General features: G+C 44.8%; 1 protein-coding gene across 3 annotated transcripts in view; it reads right to left on the minus strand.

The window, feature by feature from the left end:
* LOC120718213 (potassium voltage-gated channel subfamily H member 2-like) overlaps positions 1 to 22,123 on the minus strand; it is a 112,623-nt gene that overhangs the window by 8,593 nt on the left and 81,907 nt on the right. For all 3 annotated transcript variants that reach the window (XM_040006648.1, XM_040006650.1, XM_040006649.1), the window contains 13 exons: positions 19,313 to 19,492; positions 18,645 to 18,748; positions 18,311 to 18,449; positions 15,398 to 15,552; positions 13,794 to 13,888; positions 13,141 to 13,281; positions 11,422 to 11,621; positions 6,564 to 6,816; positions 3,434 to 3,627; positions 2,268 to 2,370; positions 897 to 1,048; positions 671 to 809; positions 391 to 580 (listed from right to left, as the gene is read on the minus strand). In XM_040006648.1, coding sequence (XP_039862582.1) covers positions 391 to 580; positions 671 to 809; positions 897 to 1,048; positions 2,268 to 2,370; positions 3,434 to 3,627; positions 6,564 to 6,816; positions 11,422 to 11,621; positions 13,141 to 13,281; positions 13,794 to 13,888; positions 15,398 to 15,552; positions 18,311 to 18,449; positions 18,645 to 18,748; positions 19,313 to 19,492 — 2,045 coding nt within the window. The remainder of the gene's footprint in view (positions 1 to 390; positions 581 to 670; positions 810 to 896; positions 1,049 to 2,267; positions 2,371 to 3,433; positions 3,628 to 6,563; positions 6,817 to 11,421; positions 11,622 to 13,140; positions 13,282 to 13,793; positions 13,889 to 15,397; positions 15,553 to 18,310; positions 18,450 to 18,644; positions 18,749 to 19,312; positions 19,493 to 22,123) is intronic.

Raw genomic sequence — 22,123 nt, forward strand, 5'->3', positions numbered from 1 at the left:
CTTGGGGCACAGTCACACTGCAGATGTAGATAAATGTGTGCGGGACGCGTGCAGAAGTTTGCATCTCATCCTCTTTGTCCTATCTCAGGCTAATTAGGAGCCAGTCTGCTGCTATTTTAAACTCGGCAACACTTTTATGAGGTCTGACAGAGGTTTTCACATATGAGCAGAGTCCCCCCCACATGCACACCTTTATCAGCAGAGGCTAACGTGGAGATATAGTCTTTCTCAGCAGCTACAGCTCAGCACAGAGGAGTACAAACGTTTGATCTCAACTGGACCTGAGAAAGAGCCTCGTTGAGCCAAAGGCTACAGGGCTGCTGCAGCAGCGAGAGGAGAAGCTCTCTGTAGAGGCGTTAAAAAAGAAAAAAACAACCCTGCTAGTTGTACCTGTTGAGCTGTTTCTGCAGCAGGTCCAGGCGTGTGTCCAGCTGGTTGCGTTGCTGGCGGCTCAAGCTGTGCAGTGGTGTGTTGAGGGGTGGAGGGGAGGCAAGGCTGCAGCTGGGAACCTCCTGGTACTGACCACTCCCCCGGCTCTCTCCCCAGAAACTAAAGATGTTGGACACACCTGAGAATGCCCCTATATGAGGGTGGAGAGGGGAGGAGTGGGTGTGTATGTGAGTGTGCAAAGCAGTGGGAAAGGATGAGTGTGTCTTCTGTCGTACCATACCTGACAGGGCATTGCAGGTGTTCCCAGGCTTGGGGTCTCCATCACCCTCGGTGTTCTCGGTAAAGGGCGGGACTTGCTTGTGTGGATTCTCTTGCATTGCAGACGGAGGGGCGAGACCAGTCACTACTGACTCCTCCCCCTATAAGAGGAGCAGGACCAGAACATCCACATCAGTTTTTACAGTGCCGTCCTGTATAACAGTCACAGTGGCAGTGTGGAGTCGTACCTCATCACCACTGGAATGTGAGGACACTGAGCTTCGATGTGCCCCCCATGGCCTCTTAGACGCCTCCTCTTGTTTTTGATTGTGGGCCGTCTCCCGCTGTCTTCGTCTCACAGACTTATGGGACTTTTTTATTTCTCCAGCATCTGCATCATCTGGACAGATGCACAGATGGATAAAAAGGAGAAGATGGTCAGTCTAGCTGGATTAGAAGTAAGAAGATTAATATAGTATTTCTTTGACCATTCAAGCAGATAAAATAATTCAATCTGATCTATAAAGTGCCGATTCACAACAGCAGTCACCTCAAGGCACTTTTATTATCAGGTAAAGATCCTACATAGTGGAGAGGAAACCCAACAATCAGACTGTGCTCTATGGGCAGCGCTTGGTAACAGTGGGAAGGAAAAACTCCCTTTTAACAGGAAGAAACCTGCGGCAGAGCCGGGCTCAGGGACAGCCACGATTGATGTGGGACAAGAGAGACAGAAAGAAACAGATACTGTGGGAGAGAGAAGACAAACGTTAATGATGTGTAACACCAGGGGAGCGAAAAGAACTGAACGGAGAAGAAACACTCGTCATCGTGGAAAGCCCACCAGCAGCTAAACCTATAACAGAATGAGTAAGGGATGCTCCTGGAACCAAACTGGGAGCTGATTCCAGAGGAGCGGGACAGTTGAAGCCTCCCATTCTACTTTTAGAAACTCTAGATTGCCGTCTGTCTGAGAGCTCTGTTATTACAACGTGGTACACTATGGGGTCTTTAATGCATGGTTATTCAAAATTTCTATGTGAGAAGAAGGATTTTGACAGGGAGCCAATGAAAAGGAGCCAGTATGGGAAGAAGATGGCCTCTTTGGTCCTGTCACTGCAGCTTTTGAGCTTTTAGAACAGCCTGACAATAAGGAATGTTCCAGCACTGAAGTAATAAATGCATTAACTAGCTTCTCAATGTCACTTTGAGACAGCATGTTTCTAATTTTAGAGCTATTGCGCACATAAAAGAAAGCAGTCCTGTGTGTTAAAGGACACATCCTGGTTAAAAATAGCTCCAAGATTTCTGGCTGTGTTACTGGAGTCATGGTAATGTCAGCCAGAGTCATGATCTAATTAAGCACATGAGATTTTTAGAGTCAGCTACAATCATCTCAGCTTTGTCTGAATTTAGAAGGAGAAAATGACCTGTCACCCGGGCGCTTATACATTTACAACATGCCTGTAGTTTATCTAACTGCTTTGTGTAACCAGGGTTCATAAACAGGAAAACTGGCTCCTAATAATAATGATGCCCAAGAATAATACACAGAGTAAACATTCAGCAGAGTAACGGTGAAACACGCTGACTGATGAGGCCCAGGGAGGACGGGTTACCTTTTTCTGTGCGTCTTCTGAATGATAGTTTACGTCTCCTTAATTTGTTGAACCCCCCGGAGTTGGAGTCGTCGCTGCTGGGAGAACCTGGGATCATGTTAGTCTGAAATATAAAACAGCGTTCATCACTTAACTTCTGAGGAGAAGTGTGGGATGTGATTTGTAAAAATAGTGAAAATAAGTCATCTTGGATTCTTTGCAACATCGGTGATGGATGGAAGAAAGATACCACCATACCTGCAGCCAGACACAACACCACACTGAAGCTTATTAGCTCAGAGTCTTGAAAAAATGCTGTGTTATTAATAGACTTGTTTCCTGAGTTGCATCAATATGCAGTGTGTGTGTACGCGTGTGTTCTGTACTCTATTTCCTTTCTCAGCAGGCACCGAGGGCGTGCCAATGCTGCGGCTTTCACGGCAACAAAAGGAGAAACGTGGCTGCAAATTCAAAGCAGCTTGTCGACAAAGCAAAGACACACCGTGCAGAATTATTTCACTCACAATCAGAACAAGCCCGGGGATGTAAAAGCTGTTTTCACCCAGGCTCTGCCTGTGCACGAGCAACAATGAAACAGACAGCATCAGGTAGCTGCAGCTGCTATCAGCAGCAGCAGCTACCCAAACCTTTCTTAACCGCTTGTCCAGTTCAATAATGTCCAGCAGTCATAGTGTTCACACCCTGAACAGGTCACCAGTCCACCATTCATACTCCTACAGCACCCACACCTCTGCTCAACCATCCACTGACAGGTTGATGTGTATAACAACAAAATAGCCAGCTCCTGTTGTCTGCTGTGGACGGTAAAGACAGAAAAACAAATGCTTCTTCCTGTGAATGAAGCTCAGAGTTCTGCACATCTTGTTGGATTTTCTCATTTTTGTTTTACAAAATGATAATACTAAAAAAGTAGGACTTATGTTAGGTATTAATAACGTGCAGAAACACTTGGGCAGGTTTCCTTTCACAGTCATAGCTGTCTTTTTGTGATCACACCAACTTCCATCCCACAACCACAAAAACCCATCAGCTGGTTGTCAATACAAAAAAAGAATTTTGAAAATAAACTTTGGACTCACTGATATTATTTGTGTATTTCGATTATGAACCGAGCCACTCTTATGAGACTTTATTGACGTCTGCTGTGGGAGGAGTTTGAAACTCACGTCTCTGAGGTTGAAGGTGATTTCCAGGTTGTTCCAGAAGTGATCTGCAAACTCAGGATACATGTCCAGCACCTCCAGAACATCTTCTCTCAAAATCTTATGAAGGTCGCAGTATGTTAGAGCCCTCACATCAGCATTGGATTTACCGGGTCGGTGATACAGGTTGATGGGCTCGCCAAAGATGTCGTTCTTCCCTGGGAAGGCAGAAAAGAATAGAAAAGCACGTATTTGATTGTTGATCTTATACAAGCAGTCAACAATATTGTGATGCCTCAGGTGGAGCTGTAAGAACAGAAACCTTTTATTGAACTTAAATGTCAGCTGTGTAAATCATATTTTAAATCTCAGTGAATATAGCAAATAAAGTTTGTTGTTTCCAAAGCAGACTCTGGAAACATCTGTTCTAATTTGGTTTCAATGCATCTATTTACAAATGAGTGCATGAAGTTAACTGATTATTTTTATAGGGTAAGAAAAAAAGATGTGTGATGCGTGCCTGCACACTCCACGCCTACATGCATGTTACTTAAAAAGATCGATCAGTGTCTTGTTGCAGGGAGCTGCAGCTTGTGTCATGTATGTGGAGCAGGCGCAACAGATGTTAACGACACCAGTGCTGCTGTTACCAGTAGATGGCAGAACCAGCTCATGCTCATGTGGCTGTGTGTTAGGCAAGCTTCAGGAAACAGATAAAAACTCCTGTGCACTGTGTTGTCCAGCACAGTAAATACTGCAGTTTTTATACATTTAAAATTTAAAACTCTTGTTTTATCTATTTCAGTCACCTGTGACCTCACAGTTACCAAGGAGACACATCATCATATACACGCTCCAGCCATTTTGTTAGGTACACTTGTTCGCCTGCTCATTAACGTAAACATCTAATCTGACAGTCACATGGTAGCAGTGATCAAGACGACTTGCTGAGGTTTTAACCGAGCATCAGCACGTGACAACCAACGTTCCCTCTAATGTTTCATGTGTCTGAGCGAACACACAAACTCCCTGAGCGTCCCTTGGACCACTGTGAGCAACAGCAGACGTGTGCACTGTGGTCACGCCAGCATCCAATCCATCCAAGTTACATGTTTATTAAAGTAATCAAATTACAGCATTTACGTTAGACTAGTCATTGACCTGTGTAGCATGTTAACACTATTGGCAGTAAAAATAACTTGAACTCCAATTTTGAAAACACAACTTTCTGTTTTTTGCTCTGACTTGTATTCTGAGTCTGTGGTCTGGGAGAGAGTCTGTAACTCTGTCTGCAAAATACAGTAAATAATGACCAATGTTGGGCAATTAATTATATAGTTACTTCTTCAAAAAAGTTACTGAGTTATGCAAACAACAAAGTTTTTTGCAGCTGTTTACCTAAAAATGCAGCCAAGGTGTTTTTAAAATAAAACTATTTACAGAACAATCAGCTGCTCTGCATCAAATCTGATGCCACACAAATTATTTGTGCCGCTCCAAAAATAATTTCTGTCCACTATGAGATGAAGGAGGACAACAGCCTGATACCTGCAGGCCTGACAGCAGCAGATGTATCACTGCTGTAACACCTGTAACACTCAGCAGTCGCCTCATTGTTCTGACACACACAACAAAACTACTGACTACACTACACACTAACTACACACTAACTACACACTAACTACACACTAACTACACAAGATTTGCGCTAAACGTCTCAAATCTCTCACATCTCAAACACGCCGTCACTCCTAAAACTTCCCCCCGTCTCTTAACAACTAGATGCCACGTTGCCATATCATTTTTTGATTGGTCGACATGGTACATTTTTCGACCAATGCGAAGGGTAGGGTTTCTTTGGTGTTGTTTTTGCTCACAGGCTTTCGAGCGTTTTCCTTATAAAACGCCGTTTTTACCGTTTCTTCCCGCAGTAAATATAAACAACGACAGTATTCAGGAAGAAAACCAAACATTGCAGATATTTTATCATAACTCTGGTTTTACGTGGCCGATCAACACAGTTTAAAAACTGGTGTAAAGTCCACACTTTTCCCGTCAGTTGTTCCGTCTGTCCTGCTCACATCTCCAATGGTTGTTCACGTTGTCATTAACGTGGCTTCACTCCACATCAGCCGCTTTGCTAAAACACCAGTGTCGGCACATAAGGACGCTGTCATAGCCTTGATTAGCTGCGTATATACGAATGTGAATCACATCATTGGCTGGACTGTGGGATAAGGTGGCATCGTTCTGATCCCATACAGGAGCAGCCAGTCACTGACTAACACTGCAAAACAGAATTGTTGAAGTATTAATTTTAATTTCAATTCAGGTTAGATTTTTTTTGTGCGCAACACAGATTTTCTGTGCGCAGAGATGTGCCAGCTTAGAGGGAACATTGGTGACAACATGGTTGTTGGTGGGCCGGTATTTCTGCTGCCATTTCTCCCCACACTATTCCAGGGTTTACAGACAAAGAGAACATTTCCAGCGATTGGAGGTCGTCTGGGTGAGTCAGAGGAGCATCTCTGAAAGCACAACATGAAGCAGAAGAGGGCAGAAGGGCTACAGCAGCAGAAGACCACACCGGGTGTCGCTCCTGTCGACTAAGAAGAGCAAACTGAAGACACACTTGCTCCCCAAAATTGGACATTTGAAGGTTGGGACAATGAAGCCTGGTCTGATGAGTCTTGATTTCTGCTGCGACGCCCTTTGGCATGAACAACATGAAAACATGGATCCGTCCTGCCTTATATCAATGGTCAGGCTGCTGCTGGTCATGCAGTAGTGTTGGCTTGATTTACTGTTGATGCTGACCACCAAAGTGTGCCCATCTACTGATGGCTGTTTCCAGCAGGGTGACGTGTCACGTCACAAAGATGTGACTGTGCTGTAAGTGACCTCCACAGTCACCAGATCTCAATCCAACAGAGCACCTTTGGGATCTGCTGGAATGGACGATATTCAATATTCCATGTATCCACGTTTCCTAATCACGTGTACAATTAGGCTTGCATCACGTACAAATGTGAAACACTGCTTTTTTGAGTGTGATCTGGGTAGTTCATGGTCATAATAAACATTGTGCTATCGCTGTTGTTGCGCTGCCTCTCTCTACAGATGTCAGTGAAGCATGAATATCCTCATTCATTACCCAAGATGGCTACAACCACGTCTCCTCTCAGTATCTCTATGGATCCTCTGGATATGAAGTAGAGGGCGGTCAGGACATCGCCAGCGTGGACCAGCGTATCACCCGGGGGTGCGTGGGTAGTCTTGAACTTCATGGCCAGCGCTCTGAGGCAGCCCTTCGTGGAGCCTTTAAAAGCCTTGCAGTTCTGCAGCAACGTCCGGTTAAGATGGAGGCAGATATCAGCCTGGAGACACTCAGGGAAACCTTTCAGCACCTGGGGAGGAGAAGCAGGGAGACACGAGGAAAATGAAGAGGTGAATGAAAGTAGACGATAAAAAGATGCAAAATAAAGAGCGAAAGGAAGGTAAAGTAGAAGGAGGAAGAAAGGAGAAGGCAAGAGAAGAAGAGAGGTGGGAGGAAGGACGAGCACGAGGTTATGATAGACGCTATTAGCAGCGACTGAATGATATGTCAAGTTCCGAACATAAAGCAAATGTCACATAAATGTCACAGATTATGGAACCCTTTAAAGGAATAATAAAAAGAGGAGCCTTTACTGTCTTTATCACCTTCATCCCTAGTGGGAAACACTCACAGGACATTAGCCTTTTACTGTTATTACCCACTCCACAAATGAACACGACAAAACTAAACTATCTATGCATTTATCAGAAGTTGGTTCTAAGCCTCAGAGACATCCCAGCATGAACTCAATCCCTCCCAGTTTTAACCTCCACGTATCAGACGAGCGTGAGCAGCACTGATTGAGGAAAGGCCTCTGCATTGATTTTCTTTCCTCTTGTTTTTGAACTACAGTGCAAATGATTTCAAACTATATTTCAGCGGGCATATCGGAACAGAGTCAGCAGGCCCACAGAGTGTAATTAATATGAAGAATTGGTGAAATTTTAATGAGCTCACTGCGAGCGTGGAAGGCTGTTTCTGAGCAGCAGACTCTGGGCTTCTCTTGTAGCTCCCTGGCTGACTTCACAGAGCTGAACTGCACCTAGAACACCCACACTGCTTTTCTCCCTCACCATTTCTCTCACTTTCATCCATTTCAAGCTCCGCTCTTCATTTCAGCCTTCGCTGGGCTCCCTCTTTATCTCCCGCTGCCCATTTCTCCCCATCCTCATCTGACTCTCTCTTTATTTCCCAATAAAGGTATGCTAAGCAGCCCTGTTTGTAACCTCTTTCTATCTTTTATCACATTTCAGGGAGATTTACTACACACAAAGCCTCTTAACTGTTTCAAGGCTCTGTTTGTTGTTGTGATATAGTTTGTGGCCTCTTTTTTCCTGAAAACAACTCCCATATAGGAAAAAGTGTAATTCTGGCTATTCAAAGTTACAGAGTACAAAGGCCTCTGTCCTCAAAGACCCCAAATACCTTATCTATGCACAACAGAGAATATAAACACAAAGGCAGATTACATCATGTGCATCAGCAGTGGAGGTACGTCTCCACTTGCTCTCTGAGGCTGCCTTCAATAAGCATTAACCTCCTGGGAATAGGCAGAGAGCAGCAGCCTGGAGCCTAAACTCAGTGTTTCAGTGTGCGGAGAGGAAACCAACCTGAAACTATTACAGCATCAGGAACACAACACAAACGATACCTTCAGTTCTCTTGCATCTATAAAGCATGCAGATGTTTAATATTCAACAAGTGGGTGGTGCTGCGTGTATATGGCTCCTACTGAGTCACTGAAAAATGACATGGATACATTTGTGATCATTTTTATGATTAATAATAATAATTAGCAGCTGTGATCTGTTTATACCCAGGTAGCTGTTACAACGTTTCCATCAGGCTCAGCTGTAGCTTTATTTAGTGCTAATTAACAAGTGTTAGCCTGCAGACTTGCTAAATTAGGATATGTTAGCATTTAGCACAAAGCACTGCTGCACTGGTGTTTATGACTGCAGAGCAATGGTGTGATCTTTGAGAACACTCACTTCTCTATTCTGTCTGCCTCATCCTTTGGCAACTACAGCCAGTTGCCAACCTGGGTATCCAAACAATTGCAGTCCAACTCGACTGCAAGAGATTGGCAACATGTTGCAATCAATACTCACGGATCTGTCACATGTCTGTTTGCAGCAGGACACTTGATTCAACCGGCTGCCAACTGGCTCATGCTACAGTCCTATATAAAAGCAAGGTTGCTAAGCATCTGTGTTATTTTGTGTCTAACAGCTACTACGTCACTGTTTGTGGATCATTTTTACCTGAGGTCATTTCAGTTCAATTTAGTTTTATTTATACAGCACCAAATCACAACAACAGTCGTCTCACAGCGCTTTATATTGTCAGATAGACCCTACAGCAATACATACAGAGAAAAACCCAACAATCATATGAGCTCCTATGAGCAGCACTTTGGCGACAGTGGGAAGGAAAAACTCCCTTTTAACAGGAAGAAACCTCCAGCAGAACCAGGCTCAGGGAGGGGCGGGGCCATCTGCTGTGATTGGTTGGAATGAGAGAAGGAAGACAGGATTAAAAACTTGCTGTGGAAGAGAGACAGAGATTCATATTTGTTTGACCACGTAACCATGACAGACTCCTTACAAATTCTCCTTCACATGAAAAAAGTATAAACTAAGAGGCCATTTAACACTGTTTGGCTGCAACTTGGAAGTTGAGGCGTGGCCGAGCTGGAGGAGTGACAGACAGTTGTGTTTATTAAAAAATGAGTGGGCTACCTCTCATGACACAAGAGCAGAGCCACACTTAATTTGTGGCTGTGGCATGTGAGAGTCTAGTCAATGAGTTTTGATTGAACGAGAATAAATATTTCAAAAGTTTTGCTAAAGGAAGTCGAAGCTCCACGAGCAAACACAAACAACTGTGGCTGGCAAGTCTCTTCCAGTTTTGGTGAGCATGCAGTAGGTGAGCATTAACAGAGCACCACCAAATAAAGAGAGTGACTGAAGAAGGAAAGATCTGAAGTTACACAATAAGTAAATATTACTGTTCTTTCCTCCTTCGTACAGTTGGAAGGGCTCGCTTTATTACAGAATCTGATCTAAATGTTAAAGAGCCCCTCCCACCCTGTGGATGTTAAATAGCCCCTCCCACCCTGTGGATGTTAAAGAGCCCCTCCCACCCTGTGGATGGAGGGATGGATTTTAAACAGCAGCCAGCAAAAAAAGACTGCTTCATAGGCCTCATATCGTTTTTTTGGAACTTTCTTAATTAGTATTGTAAAAAATCGTGTCCCATCTGTGATTAACAAACATATTCTTGCTGAGTCAGCTGTGCGTACAGTAGGAACACAGGATACTAAAGCAGGATTTCATAGGGCAGGTCTGCCGTCATGAATATCTTTGTATTTATTCTTTATCATTTATTTATATCCTCTTGCCACAGAGGGCGAGGGGGTAACAACATGGATACGATTCTCTCTGTCACATAAAAAATGGACTTTGCTGCAAATAATTCTCATAATGTAAGCAGCAAACTAAAAGAAGCCAAACTGAAAATATGAGAGGTGCTCAGTGATTTAGTCATTTGCTATTTTCTGATTTCTTAGATTTTTCTTCCTGTATGTTTGTCACAGTTGAATGAACAGAGCAGGTTTACATATGAGACAAAGACAACCCAAATAAATGCAACATGTCGTTTCTAAAAGAGGATTTCATTTATCCAAACCTACCTGGCCCCGTGTGAAAAACGACTGCGCCCTAAACCTGCTTATCCACCGGCAAAAGAAACAACTTCATCAAAACAGAGCTGCTTCTCCCTGATTAACGTTAACAGACTCGTTTCTTTCTCCTTCCTCCCACTTTGATCTCAGCGCTCCTGCAGCTTTCAGCTTCACATCAGAGCTGCGTTGTTATTCTCGCCCATCTTCGTGAATGAAAGAGGTCACAGCTGATTAACTGTGGAGGCAGGCTGACAAAGTCTGCTCCACACAATCATAATAATGACTACGGTAAACAAGCTCAAATCCGGCCTACTTCACCGGGCCTTCGAGAGAGTAACACGACATGGGGAGAAGAAAGGGGCCGAGCAGGGTGATGAGCAAACCTGATTCCTCTCTACTTCACTGACTTACTCATTACGCTGAAATGAAACAGCACTGATGGAGCGTTATGTTTGCACTGGGACTTTGCACCCAAACAGAGCTCCTCTGTGCTCGTCCACGACTACACAGCCAACGATGGGCTGCTGGTTGGGCTCCGACTGGTAGGTTTGACAATTAATTTAGATGCTGGATGAAGTTATGAGCAGATATACTTATGAGCTTACAATCTGTAGACAGTGCAAAGGCGACTTTTAAACGTCTATAGTTTTTTGTCCCTGTACGGCTGCACCACTGTTTCCCCCCAGTGTCACTTTAGGTAAGAAACCCCCGGTGACACTGCTACAGACAGAGCAACATGTGAACCAATACACTCACAGGTTCAGGCTGAGGTGGGCATGCACAGCGCACGTTTGAAGTGCTGCGTTTGTGTTCGCTGACACATGTGACTCACTGTGCCCGTGGGTGTCAAAGCTCCAGCTTGTTTCAAAGTGCATTCTCCTACTCTGCTGGTAAAAGACATTAAAATGAACATCTCTCCTCTCACGCTTTAATGTGTGTAAAATACATCTGGCAGCACGACGTGATGAACACGTGCGTGTGCAGATTAGGCTTCATGCATGTGAACACATTGACAGGAATCCATGAATGTTGCAAAGCTTGCTCGCAGCCCTGCTTGTGTCCCGTGCGTTTACGAAGCATTCTTATTTTCTCTGACCGTATCAAGCATGCGCGCTGAGACAACGCTTTCTAATCGTCCCATTAGCATACAACGCAGGCTCACGCTGTGTGTAGTCACACACGAGAGAGTGTACCCTCCCAGGGTTTGGGTGTGTGAGGACCAGTACTCACAGCGTTCATGTCGATGCCATTGGTGTAGGACCAGGCATGCTGGAAGTACTCCTCCAACCTCTGCCTGAGTGGGTTGGGGATCTGGTGGAAGCGGATGAACTCCCTGACTCTCAGCATCTGGGTGTGGTAGCGGGCCGTCCCGGAGTACAGCCGCTGGATGATGGCTGAGACATTCCCAAAGATACTGGCGTACATGAGGGCTGGAGATGGGAGCAGTGAGAAAAAACACACACATTAACAGACAGTATGGAGCTAGAGCAGCGTTCATACAGTGATGAGACCGTTTGGATGTGCGGGGTTTCCTTTGCTCTCTGGAAGTCCTGGAAGTTGTGAGGTGGGGCCTCCATGGATCGCTCTTCTTGTTGTTCTAAAAAAGTTTTGCTTCGTGACAGGATGCATTATCCTGCTGAAAGAGGCCACGGCCATCAGGGAATGCCGTTTCCATGAAAGGGTGTATGTGGCGTGCAACAATGGTTAGGTAGGTGCCAAAGTAACATCCACATGGATGACAGGACCAAACATCCCCCCAAACCCAGGGTTTCCCAGCAGGACTTTGCCAAAGCCTCTGCCAGCTCGCCTTCTTCCCATAGTGCATCCTGGTACCAGGTGCAGCCCTCACACACCTGGCTGGCCACACGATGCCAGCTTGCTTAACTGTTCTATGGTCCGGTTCTGATGCTGTTGGCAGGAGCGCCCCACAAATCATAGCCAGTCTTACTCCACCTACCATTATGTATAATGTCATTCGCTGAGCCGGATTTGCAGACTTTGTATTCAGAGTAACAAAAACCAATCAAAACATGCCCTGCCCCCTCCTTTGACCCCTGACCACGCTCTTGCAGCAGGAAGTTGACTCATCTCAAAGGGCTTTGGCTGCAGAGGACAGAGAGTTTGTATCGTATCCTTCATGAGAGTCTTTGCTTTGTTCTGTTTGTCATGTTGGATGCTGCTAACCTCCCCACCTCTGTCAGCTCCCATCACTGTCTACATCAACCACTGAAAAACGCTGTGTGTAAAGAAGTGTGTATGCAAATGTCTGCATGTGTGTGTGTCAGAGTGAACGCGACCCATCTCTGGCTTCAGATTTTGCAGTGGTCGTTGTGATTTCATCGCACACATCCTGCAGAAGACTGTCTTTAAACAATGGACATTTTACAAGCCTCGGGTCATTGTCAGGCCAAGGAAGTGCCAAACTGTGTGGAGGAGGAACGCAGCCCGCAATAATAAAAAAGAAACAAAGTGACCTTCTTTAACTGCTGCGAGTGTTTCTTTACTTTGGTTATACAAACCTGAACAGGATTTGCAGCTGTTGCATGGAAACACACAATCAGTAGGGTTGTATATACAAGTGTTTGCATATTTAGTTACATTCAAATGTTATTAAGAGTAAATTATGAAGACTGGACTCATTCTGCTTGTTATTCTGTGGTTTGGTTTCATTAAAATCACGCTCACTGCTTTCAAAGAAAAGTAACAGAACCAGGAAGCACTCCAGACTTCTTTCTCTATAGTGACGCAGGGTGAGGGCTTCTCCGTCTCTGAGGTCGGTGAAATACACTTTGTAAAACACACTGCCCTTATGAATGCTATTTCTGCTGTTGTAGGTTTGTTACCGATTAATAACAATGAACTACATTTTATTAGTGGCGTTCACATTTGTTGCAGACTTTCCTTTATTCTGGTCTAAAGGCTTTAAACAGCTGCTTGTACATGACTTACATCCGATGAGCATGACGCAGATGGAGAAGATCTTCTCAGAGTTGGTGTTGGGGGACACGTTTCCGAATCCCACGCTGGTCAGACTGCTGAAGGTGAAGTACAGCGCTGTCACATACTTGTCTTTGATGGAAGGTCCTGAACCTGGTGTGGAGAGGTTACAAATCATCTGGAGGCCAACAGTGTCCAGGAAGCTGACATAACCTAAACTAATACTCAATGATATTCATTTAGCAGAATGTAACCGGAGGGTTGACTTATTATCGGTCATTTGCACAGAACTGAGCTCCCATTACAGGTAAGATCATCAGAATACTTCATTAATCCCTGAGGAAATGTGGGTTTCAGTTGCTCCAAGACAGTGACAGTAACAGACTGTGGTGGGCGTGGTCTGCAGTGCCGCTGCAGAGGAGGTGGACGCACCTGAGCGGCATCCGCAATCACGCCTCGCCGGCTTAAAGTCTGTGCTCGCACCACTGGCGCTGCGTGTGGCTGCGAGCTGCAAAGCTGCAGCGGGGTACTGTGCAGTCATTGGGTCTGCTGTGTTATGCTGTGCTATGTTACAGAGTTTACAAATTTAAGAAACAGCACTAATTTTACACTGAGATTACTCATGTGCCACCGGTTTGTTTATTATATTACGTGATCATTAGTACCTGGTATGGAACCATTGAAGTGTTTCCCTAACTGGTCGCCCAGAGTGTGGAGCCAGCCGATCGAACCGTTCCGCTCTACGCTACCGATTGCATACCTGGTAAAAAATAAACAGCATTACAAAAATGTTACGATACAGCATCATAAAAATCACCTTACGTTTGTATCAGTTTCATACAGCAGAGATGAAAAATGAGAGTGCTGTGGTTGGAGTACAACTGATAAATATTCATCTTCTAATGTGAAAAACTGATCAAAATTGCAGTAAATTGCAGTAAATTGCAGTAAATTGCAGTGCACGTTCCCTCAGTGGTTGCTGCTAATCTGACACCTGCTCTGCTGCCAGTGATCATTTTGGAAGATGCTGAGTTGTTGGTTGATGCGGCTGTTTGGGCTCATTAGGAGCCAGGTGCACCTGATTAAAGGATCATCAGAAAGTGCAGCGGCCTTTATAACTGCGGTCGTTTCGGAGCACTCACATGTGTGTTAACACGAGCTGCATCTCAGACTCCACAGGCCTCACAGTTAAGGTGAGCTGTGCAGAGTGTGGATCCAAACAGAAGGGGCAATAGATGTAAAGTTGAGCAATTATCACAGAACTGGGGAAAGTAACTCGCAGTTCAGGAACAGACAGGCAAAAGCCACGAGGGCTCACTGTGGGAACACGGGACAGCACCGGCACATGGGACAGAGTCAAAGCTTTCTGTCTCACACGACTGTAGTTTAAGTTATTCAAAGCAAAAGCTAATTATCCAAAAGTCAGCCCGGTAACTCGCACTGGTGCCAGTTTGCTGCTGAAAGTGAGAAGGTACTCTCTTAGCAAACACTGTCTTCCTTCCTGAGAAAGTGTGGACTGAAAGCCAGCTCTGCAGTGAAGATCCACAACAGAAATCTGCTCAGGAACGTACCACGTGGGCATAGAAGCGCTCCAAATATCATCTTGGAGCAAGTTTCATTTCATTTTCCGTGACAGCAAACATTATATTCCACGTCAAACTGAAGAAATGCACCCAAAGTGTGTGCAGTTGGTTAGTCTGGAGGAGGAAGCATGGTGCAGCAGCATCTTATACAGCTACACAGCTCGTCAGCACGCTGTTGCCTTCCTGCCATCACCTTTCAATCAACCAGCAATTTTTTATGTAAGACAAGCTCTGACAGATCATTGAGGACACAGCTATGACTAAAACAAAAACCCACTACAGCTACCGAGCTGTGGAGCAGATGGGGGAGAAGCAGAACAAGATCAAAGCAGTGCAATGTGAGGAATCAGTAGCATCCTGCAGACGCAGGTGTGTTAGAGCAGAGAAAAGGCTCTGTTGGCTTTTAAAAGCCGTCACCATCAGTAATCGCGTCTAAACATCTACTCAGCTGCTCTCTAATTTGATCGCTGCACTTTTACTGTGAAATATTTTGTTGTATGACTTCAAGGCCTTTTATATCAGTCGTAGAATACCAGTTCCATACTCACAGCCCGTCGCTCCTTCAGATTTTGCATGAATTTTGCGTCAGGGTCATCAATAGGAGGAGAAAAGTATCTCTGCTGTATGGATTCTGCACTCACACACAGTTTGAATCTAATGTGAATCGTCAGTTTATGGCGTTGTACCAGATGCAGGCCAGCCAGTGAGCGATGAGGGCGAAGGTGCACATGAGAAGAAAGAGGACAGCCGCACCGTACTCTGAGTAGCGATCCAGTTTTCGGGCTACACGAACCAACCGTAGGAGACGAGCTGTCTTCAGCAGACCAATCAGAGTGGTGGTCTGATGGGCGTGGGTGAGATAGAGGAAAGTGGAGATAAGGCATCGTTAAACATGGCAGAAAGCAAAGTCGCTCTGATATCTCCTCACAGCACTCCCACCTGCTGTCATCCTGTCACACACACACACACACGCACACACACACACACACACACACACACAGGTGATGTAACTCTGGTCTTTTCCTGATGTGATTCAGTGTTGAGGAGGTGGTAAAATCCTGACTCCATTCATTTCTGTGGGCCTCTCTTCTCTCTGCTCCAGCTGGCTCCTTCGTGTCCACACAACAAATAAATAACAGGACGATTACTGCGCTGGCTGAGTGCCTGGTCCTCTGTGTGTGTGTGTGTGTGTGCTAACAGTAAATAACAGTTGTCTGTTGAGGAAAGTCTCCACTTTCTTGGCTCAGTGGCTTCTTCTGGGCAGCATCAGTGGAGCGAGCCCACGTGAAGCTTTCCCCATGAACGTTGGGAAGTCCCGCCTTCATTCATTTTATCTTGAAGGCTGCTTTAATTGTTATTCATTAGTTCTGTTATTTAAAATGCTGCTCAATATTTACAGTTACCTCCAGCGGAGTTTTTGTGTGGAGCGATTCGATCACCTTAAGCCTGAGTGTTTTATATCCTCGGTGTGTGGGAAGTATCCTCAGGGAAACTTCGGCAGGCTACAGCACAACTCACTTACTGCTTCCTTTAACTCCCACTTCTTTCTCCAGACACCCACCTCCCACTTCCTTGAATATCAAACCAACACCACCATCACTTCAATCATCCACTAAACCACAGAACTTAATTACCCACTGAGCCAGACGGAAACACACTGCTCTGCATGTTTCTGTAGAGCTGCAAACCTTTTGTTACTGACAGTGACACATCATTCACTTTGTGCAGGAGAAGCGCTGTGCTGCATTAGTGTAAAGTTTTCTGTTTCTGCCAACGAGTGAGTGAGACCTGGATTTTTACCAGAGGCTCTGAGATACAGCGACAGACAGAATCAGGAAGAATCAGAGCTCAGCTTTAAACGGCGAATCAAGCATCTGGAACGTTCAGTGCAAACTAGAGATCAGTCAGTCGTGAGCATAACTTTTCTCAGCTTTGCTCTTACAGTGGAAGTACGACGTTTTTGATCAGCTGGTTAAAAGAAATCCCCCGGGCCATGGACCGGCCCGTGAGTCGTTTGGTACCGTCCGCGAGGATTGAGCCTCGGTGTGAAATTGATGGTTTTCAGGGTTTTTAATCTTTCGTTTTTTGTCGTTTTTATCATTAACTCGGTTTCCCTGGGTCTTTCCCGTGTCTTATGAATAAATATTCTCTTTTGTTGGTACCAGTACTGGTTTTATTTTGTTGTAGAATAGAATAGAATAGAATTCAACTTTATTGTCATTGCACATGCACAGGTACAGGGCAACGAAATGCAGTTTGCATCAATCCAGAAGTGCTTTAGCCATGATAGAGATATATTACAATATATATTAGCAATAATATAGATATCTAAGTATATTACAGAAATGGGTCTATTATGGTATGTTATAATGTATTTATCCGCGACACCTTAAAGGCCGGGCCGTGAAAATATTGTTGGACATAAACGGGTCCTGGAGCAAAACAGGCTGGGGACTACTGCTCTACAGGGCTTAATGAAAAGTGGAGAGACTTTGATGTAAAAGCAGGAACACATTTACTGCTGGTGGTACAAAAAAGAAAGTAATTACTGCTTTACTAATAACAAGAAAACATCTGAAATCTGAAATCTGAGGAGGACGTCCATGCTGGAAATCGTAACTTCAAACAGTGAATTTTCTTTCCAGCAAACTTCCAGCATCAATATCGAAGAAACAATAACGTTAAACACAAGAGAGCGTCATGTGTTTGCATTCCTGCTTCATACGTGACCTAAAAACATCCCTCAGTGATGTTTTTAATACAGCACAATGCAACTCAAAGAGACGTAGGCCACTCGTGGGCACTTGTAACTGCAGCGCACCAGTGCCAGTCTCTGATTCACAGACTGCACCTCATGGCTCAGCCACACCTGAGGAAAAGTAGCATAGAAGCCTCCTTGTGGTTGCCTGGTGATTTCTTTTTGTTCACATTTGGAGATTTAGGTCAAGTAGCTACGGCACCACCGATGACGGTCGGACTCAGACTGACTGCTTCATGTGTGTTTTGTCTGTCACGCAGCGTGATCCCCTGATCCTGGAACAGTAATGTGTGTGTTGGATCCTCCAGCTTTACCTCTGCACAAACACAACGCGCTCTTTGGTAACTGAGCGCCGGTCGTCCTAGCGGGTAGTTATGAGCGAGAGGGGGAGCTGGGGCTTGATGTAACTATAGCGTGAAAGCAGTGACGTCATTAAAAACAAGTATATCATTTTGATGAGCTCAGATGAGTTTTAGGGTCTCGTGCACACTGCGCTGATCTAAGACATGTTTTGTTTTGATGCTCGGTCATGGCTGACTACAAATCAACTTCCCTACGGAGACAATTAAATTATGAAGCCAAACGAATCCACCTCTCCCTCTCTTCTTATTTCCTGTTCCCCCTCCCTCCACCTTGTTTTTAATCTTTCTGCGTGTTATCTTCACTTCATTGCATTAAAGAGATGGCAGACAAGATGTCAGTGCACCATTCGTCTCTTCTCCATTCCCCCCTCCCCTCCATCTCACTACCACTTGTCTCGTTCTCTTCCTCCCACCCTGCCTCATAACTTCACTGCAGCGTACAAACAGGCAGCTATCTCTCCCCCTCCGTCGTGACATACCTCCTCTCCATTGCGGTAGATGAGCAGGTCAAAGGGAATAGCAGCCACCATGTCGATGAGGAACCAGCCTTTGAAATAGTGGACAGCTATGCGCACCGGGTGGCTCACCACTTCGTCATTAGAGTTTACGTATGTTGTCCTGAGAGAAACAGAGAGCATTATGTAAATACAGCAGACACTAATAGTTGTTATTGCACTTTCTTCTTTTACAGCCAGCTCTGTTTAGAATAATGTGCATAGATGAGAAACTGTTTTTCTACTTAACAGCACCAAATTTGACTACAGGCTCTTCTGTGACTGTTGCTGTAATGAGGAGTGCCGCTACAGTTCAGACCTGAAGTTGATGAGGATGTCAATAATGAACATGATGTCCACTATGAGGTCCACCACATTGAGAGGAGAGCAGGAGTAAATGCAACCCTGCATGCCTACGTCTTCCTACGAGAAGAGAGGAAAACAAGTAAGGAGAGGCTAATATAGTGTACTGTAAGTTAAAAATACATTCAGCACATCTTTCAAATGGATTAGGATGAAGGATCATTAACATATGCATGCAGACAAAACATGAAACAGTGACAAAGTTCGGTGATTTGGAGCTCAGTTCAGCTGGCAGCAGGCTGATTAAAGAGGGACTTGTTCCAACTCCATGTTTTTGTTTTTGTAGAGCAGGCCACTAGAGCAAAATAATCCTAATTCATCTCATACTGGAACTTTGTGCAGCCCCTCAGTTCATCGACAGCTGTTTCAGCTAACTTCGCCTCCCTTTATGCAAACTTTTCCTTGGCTCCAGGTGGGTGGAGCTTCTGTGCTACTGTACAGCTACAGCTGCTACACAGGCAAGACGAGTGAAACTGTTTGGTGGAGTCTGAAGCCTGGACCCTGAGCATCTGCACATTCGCTGATCTTTATTATTTAAAGCTAGTGTCATCTTTAATGTGAACATCACTTTAAGACAAAAACCAAGGTGCACTTTAATGATTCTGTCCTCAGATGAGAACCCACGTGATCGTTGAGGAGGAATGCGGCTGAGTAGGGAGTCAGGATGGCGGTGTAGATGACCAGCAGCAGGATGAGCCAGTCCCACACCGCCTTGAAGGGGCTGTAGTGCAACACCGTCCACTTGTGGATGCGAGGAGCCTGCAGCTTGTACTCCGGCAACACATCTGCACCCAGAGACAGCACCTGTGTCGGGAGAGGAAGACAGAGAGGGGGTGATCAGACACTGAATAATTGAACACACAGAACATGGGAAGAGACAAGAGGAAGAAGAAAGGGCATTTGTGTGCATGTGTGTGAAGGGCTGAGAAAGTATGGAAAGAAGAGGGAAAGTAAAGAAATTAACGTGCACACATGTACACACACCCCGAGCATATACACAGTAACAGAGCCAAACCACAGAAGATGATGAGAACTGCTCTCATGACTCTTTCCAGGCCGCCCTCCCAGGCAGCCTGTGTCCATTACACACGTTTATAATAGTGCAATGCAAAGATATGTGCACAGAAACCCATGTAGCAAGCTCACGCACACATAATCCAAAGCTATGATTCCAGTCACATTTCTCCGTGGCGCTGACACAAATGCTTCGACACACGAGCGGCGTGTGACATGGAGTCACGTGAAAGCACAACACTCCAAACACACACAGATCCATTTCCTCTCTCATCCCTGTGTCACACAAAAGCACTCCAAGGATGGAATCTCGGGAGTTATGGTGCACTTCTAAGTAGCTTTACTTGCAGTAATGCATTCAATCGCCTGGGATGCATTCTGCCCGGAAGAGAGCAGGAATGAATCAGTATAAAGAGGCATTAAAACAGCCTGCCTGTGTCTCTGCCTAATAGAATCACACAGTGAACAGCAGTGCTGAAAGCAGGGGCCTGGCTTTTGGAGCTGTGTAGTGTAGCCACACAGACACCTGCGACGATCAGCATTAGGTTGGTTGGCTTGACAACCGATGCTTTGATCTTACGTGCATCACTTTTATATAAATACAAAGTGTGATCAAAAAGCATACCCGATGTAAAACTGGCCACTATTCCTGCGAGGCTGGCCCTTTGTGAACTCCTGTTGTGTTCCAGTCCTTCTGCTACGTTTGGATCGCTCCCATTCGGACCACTTGTGATTTGAATTCACATATAAGAGTGGAAACATAATGTGGTGGTTCGACACTGGTGCAAGAGCTAGGTCTCTAGCTACAACTCATTCACTGGAAAGCACCACAGTGTCCAAGGCCGAAGACGGTAAATCAGTTGCTGATGTCTTTTGATGCTCAGATTCATTAACCAGGCTCTTAATTTGAAAGTGATGGCTGAGCCTCCACCTGTTCCTCACTGGATTTGATGTCTCTCTACATTAGCAAAACTTTTGCTGCTAACATGTTAAAGGAGTCATTCAAAACTTTTTCACACTGCACACCATTTACTCTACAACACACATGTTGGACAAAATAGTCAGTAAAAGAAAACAAAGCAGTTAAAATGAAAACTCGCTGAAGCTCGTCTGCTTGCTAAAGGTTAGCTCCGTTTCCTCGCAAATCACAGATCACAGCTAATCTCACAGAGTGAAAGCAGAGACAGTGGCAGTTTGTCTAGCGCGCTAATTTTGCCATCAGTCTTGCAAGACTAGAGATTCATCCACAGTGCACATGCTTCACCAGAAAAAGGAGCACTCAGATTAATAAGCTACAGCCACACAAGACAAGCGTTCTTCTAGAGACAAGTTGTGGGCACAAGATGACTTTGATATAAAGTACAGATGCAAACAGGTGAGGAGGTTTATTACAAAATGCAGGAGAGACATTGCTTTCACTTTAATTTATGTCTGTCTTTTGGGCAAGCAAGGCAAGCACTGCTTGCCGCTAAATTGTCAGTGTTTTTTTCTGCATTTGAATAAAACACTGCAGTCGATATGAAACAGGTAATATATTATACATTGTTTGCCTCCCATGGCTGTATAACATATTTTGCTCTAGCTGGCTCTAGTGAAGTGTGGCTGTTTCGTAGAATCCTCTATTTCATGAACTGTTTGTCATTTTTGTCCAGAATGTAATACCTATAAGTTCTAACAGGTGTGGGTTTATACTGTGAACATGCGGATGTTCCGATCCATGAATACGCGCGAGTCATTCATTACTGCATTATTACATGAGAACGTCGTACTAGTGGGTTGGAGCTTTTAAACGGAAACCATCATTACTGCAACAGGGCAACTGTTCTGGTAGAAACATTGTATACAGACAAAACAGTAACAATAAAGTAAAAACAAAATTATTATCATATAAATAAGAGTAAGGCAAACCAAATGTGAAGAAATAAAGCAAAATAATAAATAAAATAGTACAGTCTGCTCTTTGACCTCCTCTCACCTCTTCGTTTTCTCCCAGTGCTCCACTGAGCTTTCACTACTCTTCTACACTCAGTGTTCCGGTTTCCTCCTGGCCTCCTGCTGACCTGTTAAATCTTTCGTCTTTTCTAATTGCATCTTTTTGTCCCTGTCCTCTATCCAGCAATCCTTGCTCCACCTTTCCACTTCCTTTTCTTCTTCCCCAGCAGGCCAGTCACATTTCACACATTTGTCCTGTAAACTATTACCGCTCATCCTGCCTGGACCTTTCTTTCTTCTCTGGTTCAAATCTCTGGCTTTTCATTCCTGTACACATTCTCTCGTCCTCAGGAGCCTCGAGGCAGCTTCCTCTTTCATGTTTCCTTCATACAGAGTTACAGTTCAGGATTTCCAAATAACTTTCGATTTCAATTAAGTTAATGGTTTTACCCTCACTCACTGACTTGAAACGTTTGTACACTAGGTTTG

Source organism: Simochromis diagramma, unplaced genomic scaffold (genome assembly GCF_900408965.1).
Source record: "Simochromis diagramma unplaced genomic scaffold, fSimDia1.1 OVJJ01000577.1, whole genome shotgun sequence".
In the NCBI taxonomy this organism is placed as follows: Eukaryota; Metazoa; Chordata; class Actinopteri; order Cichliformes; family Cichlidae; genus Simochromis; species Simochromis diagramma.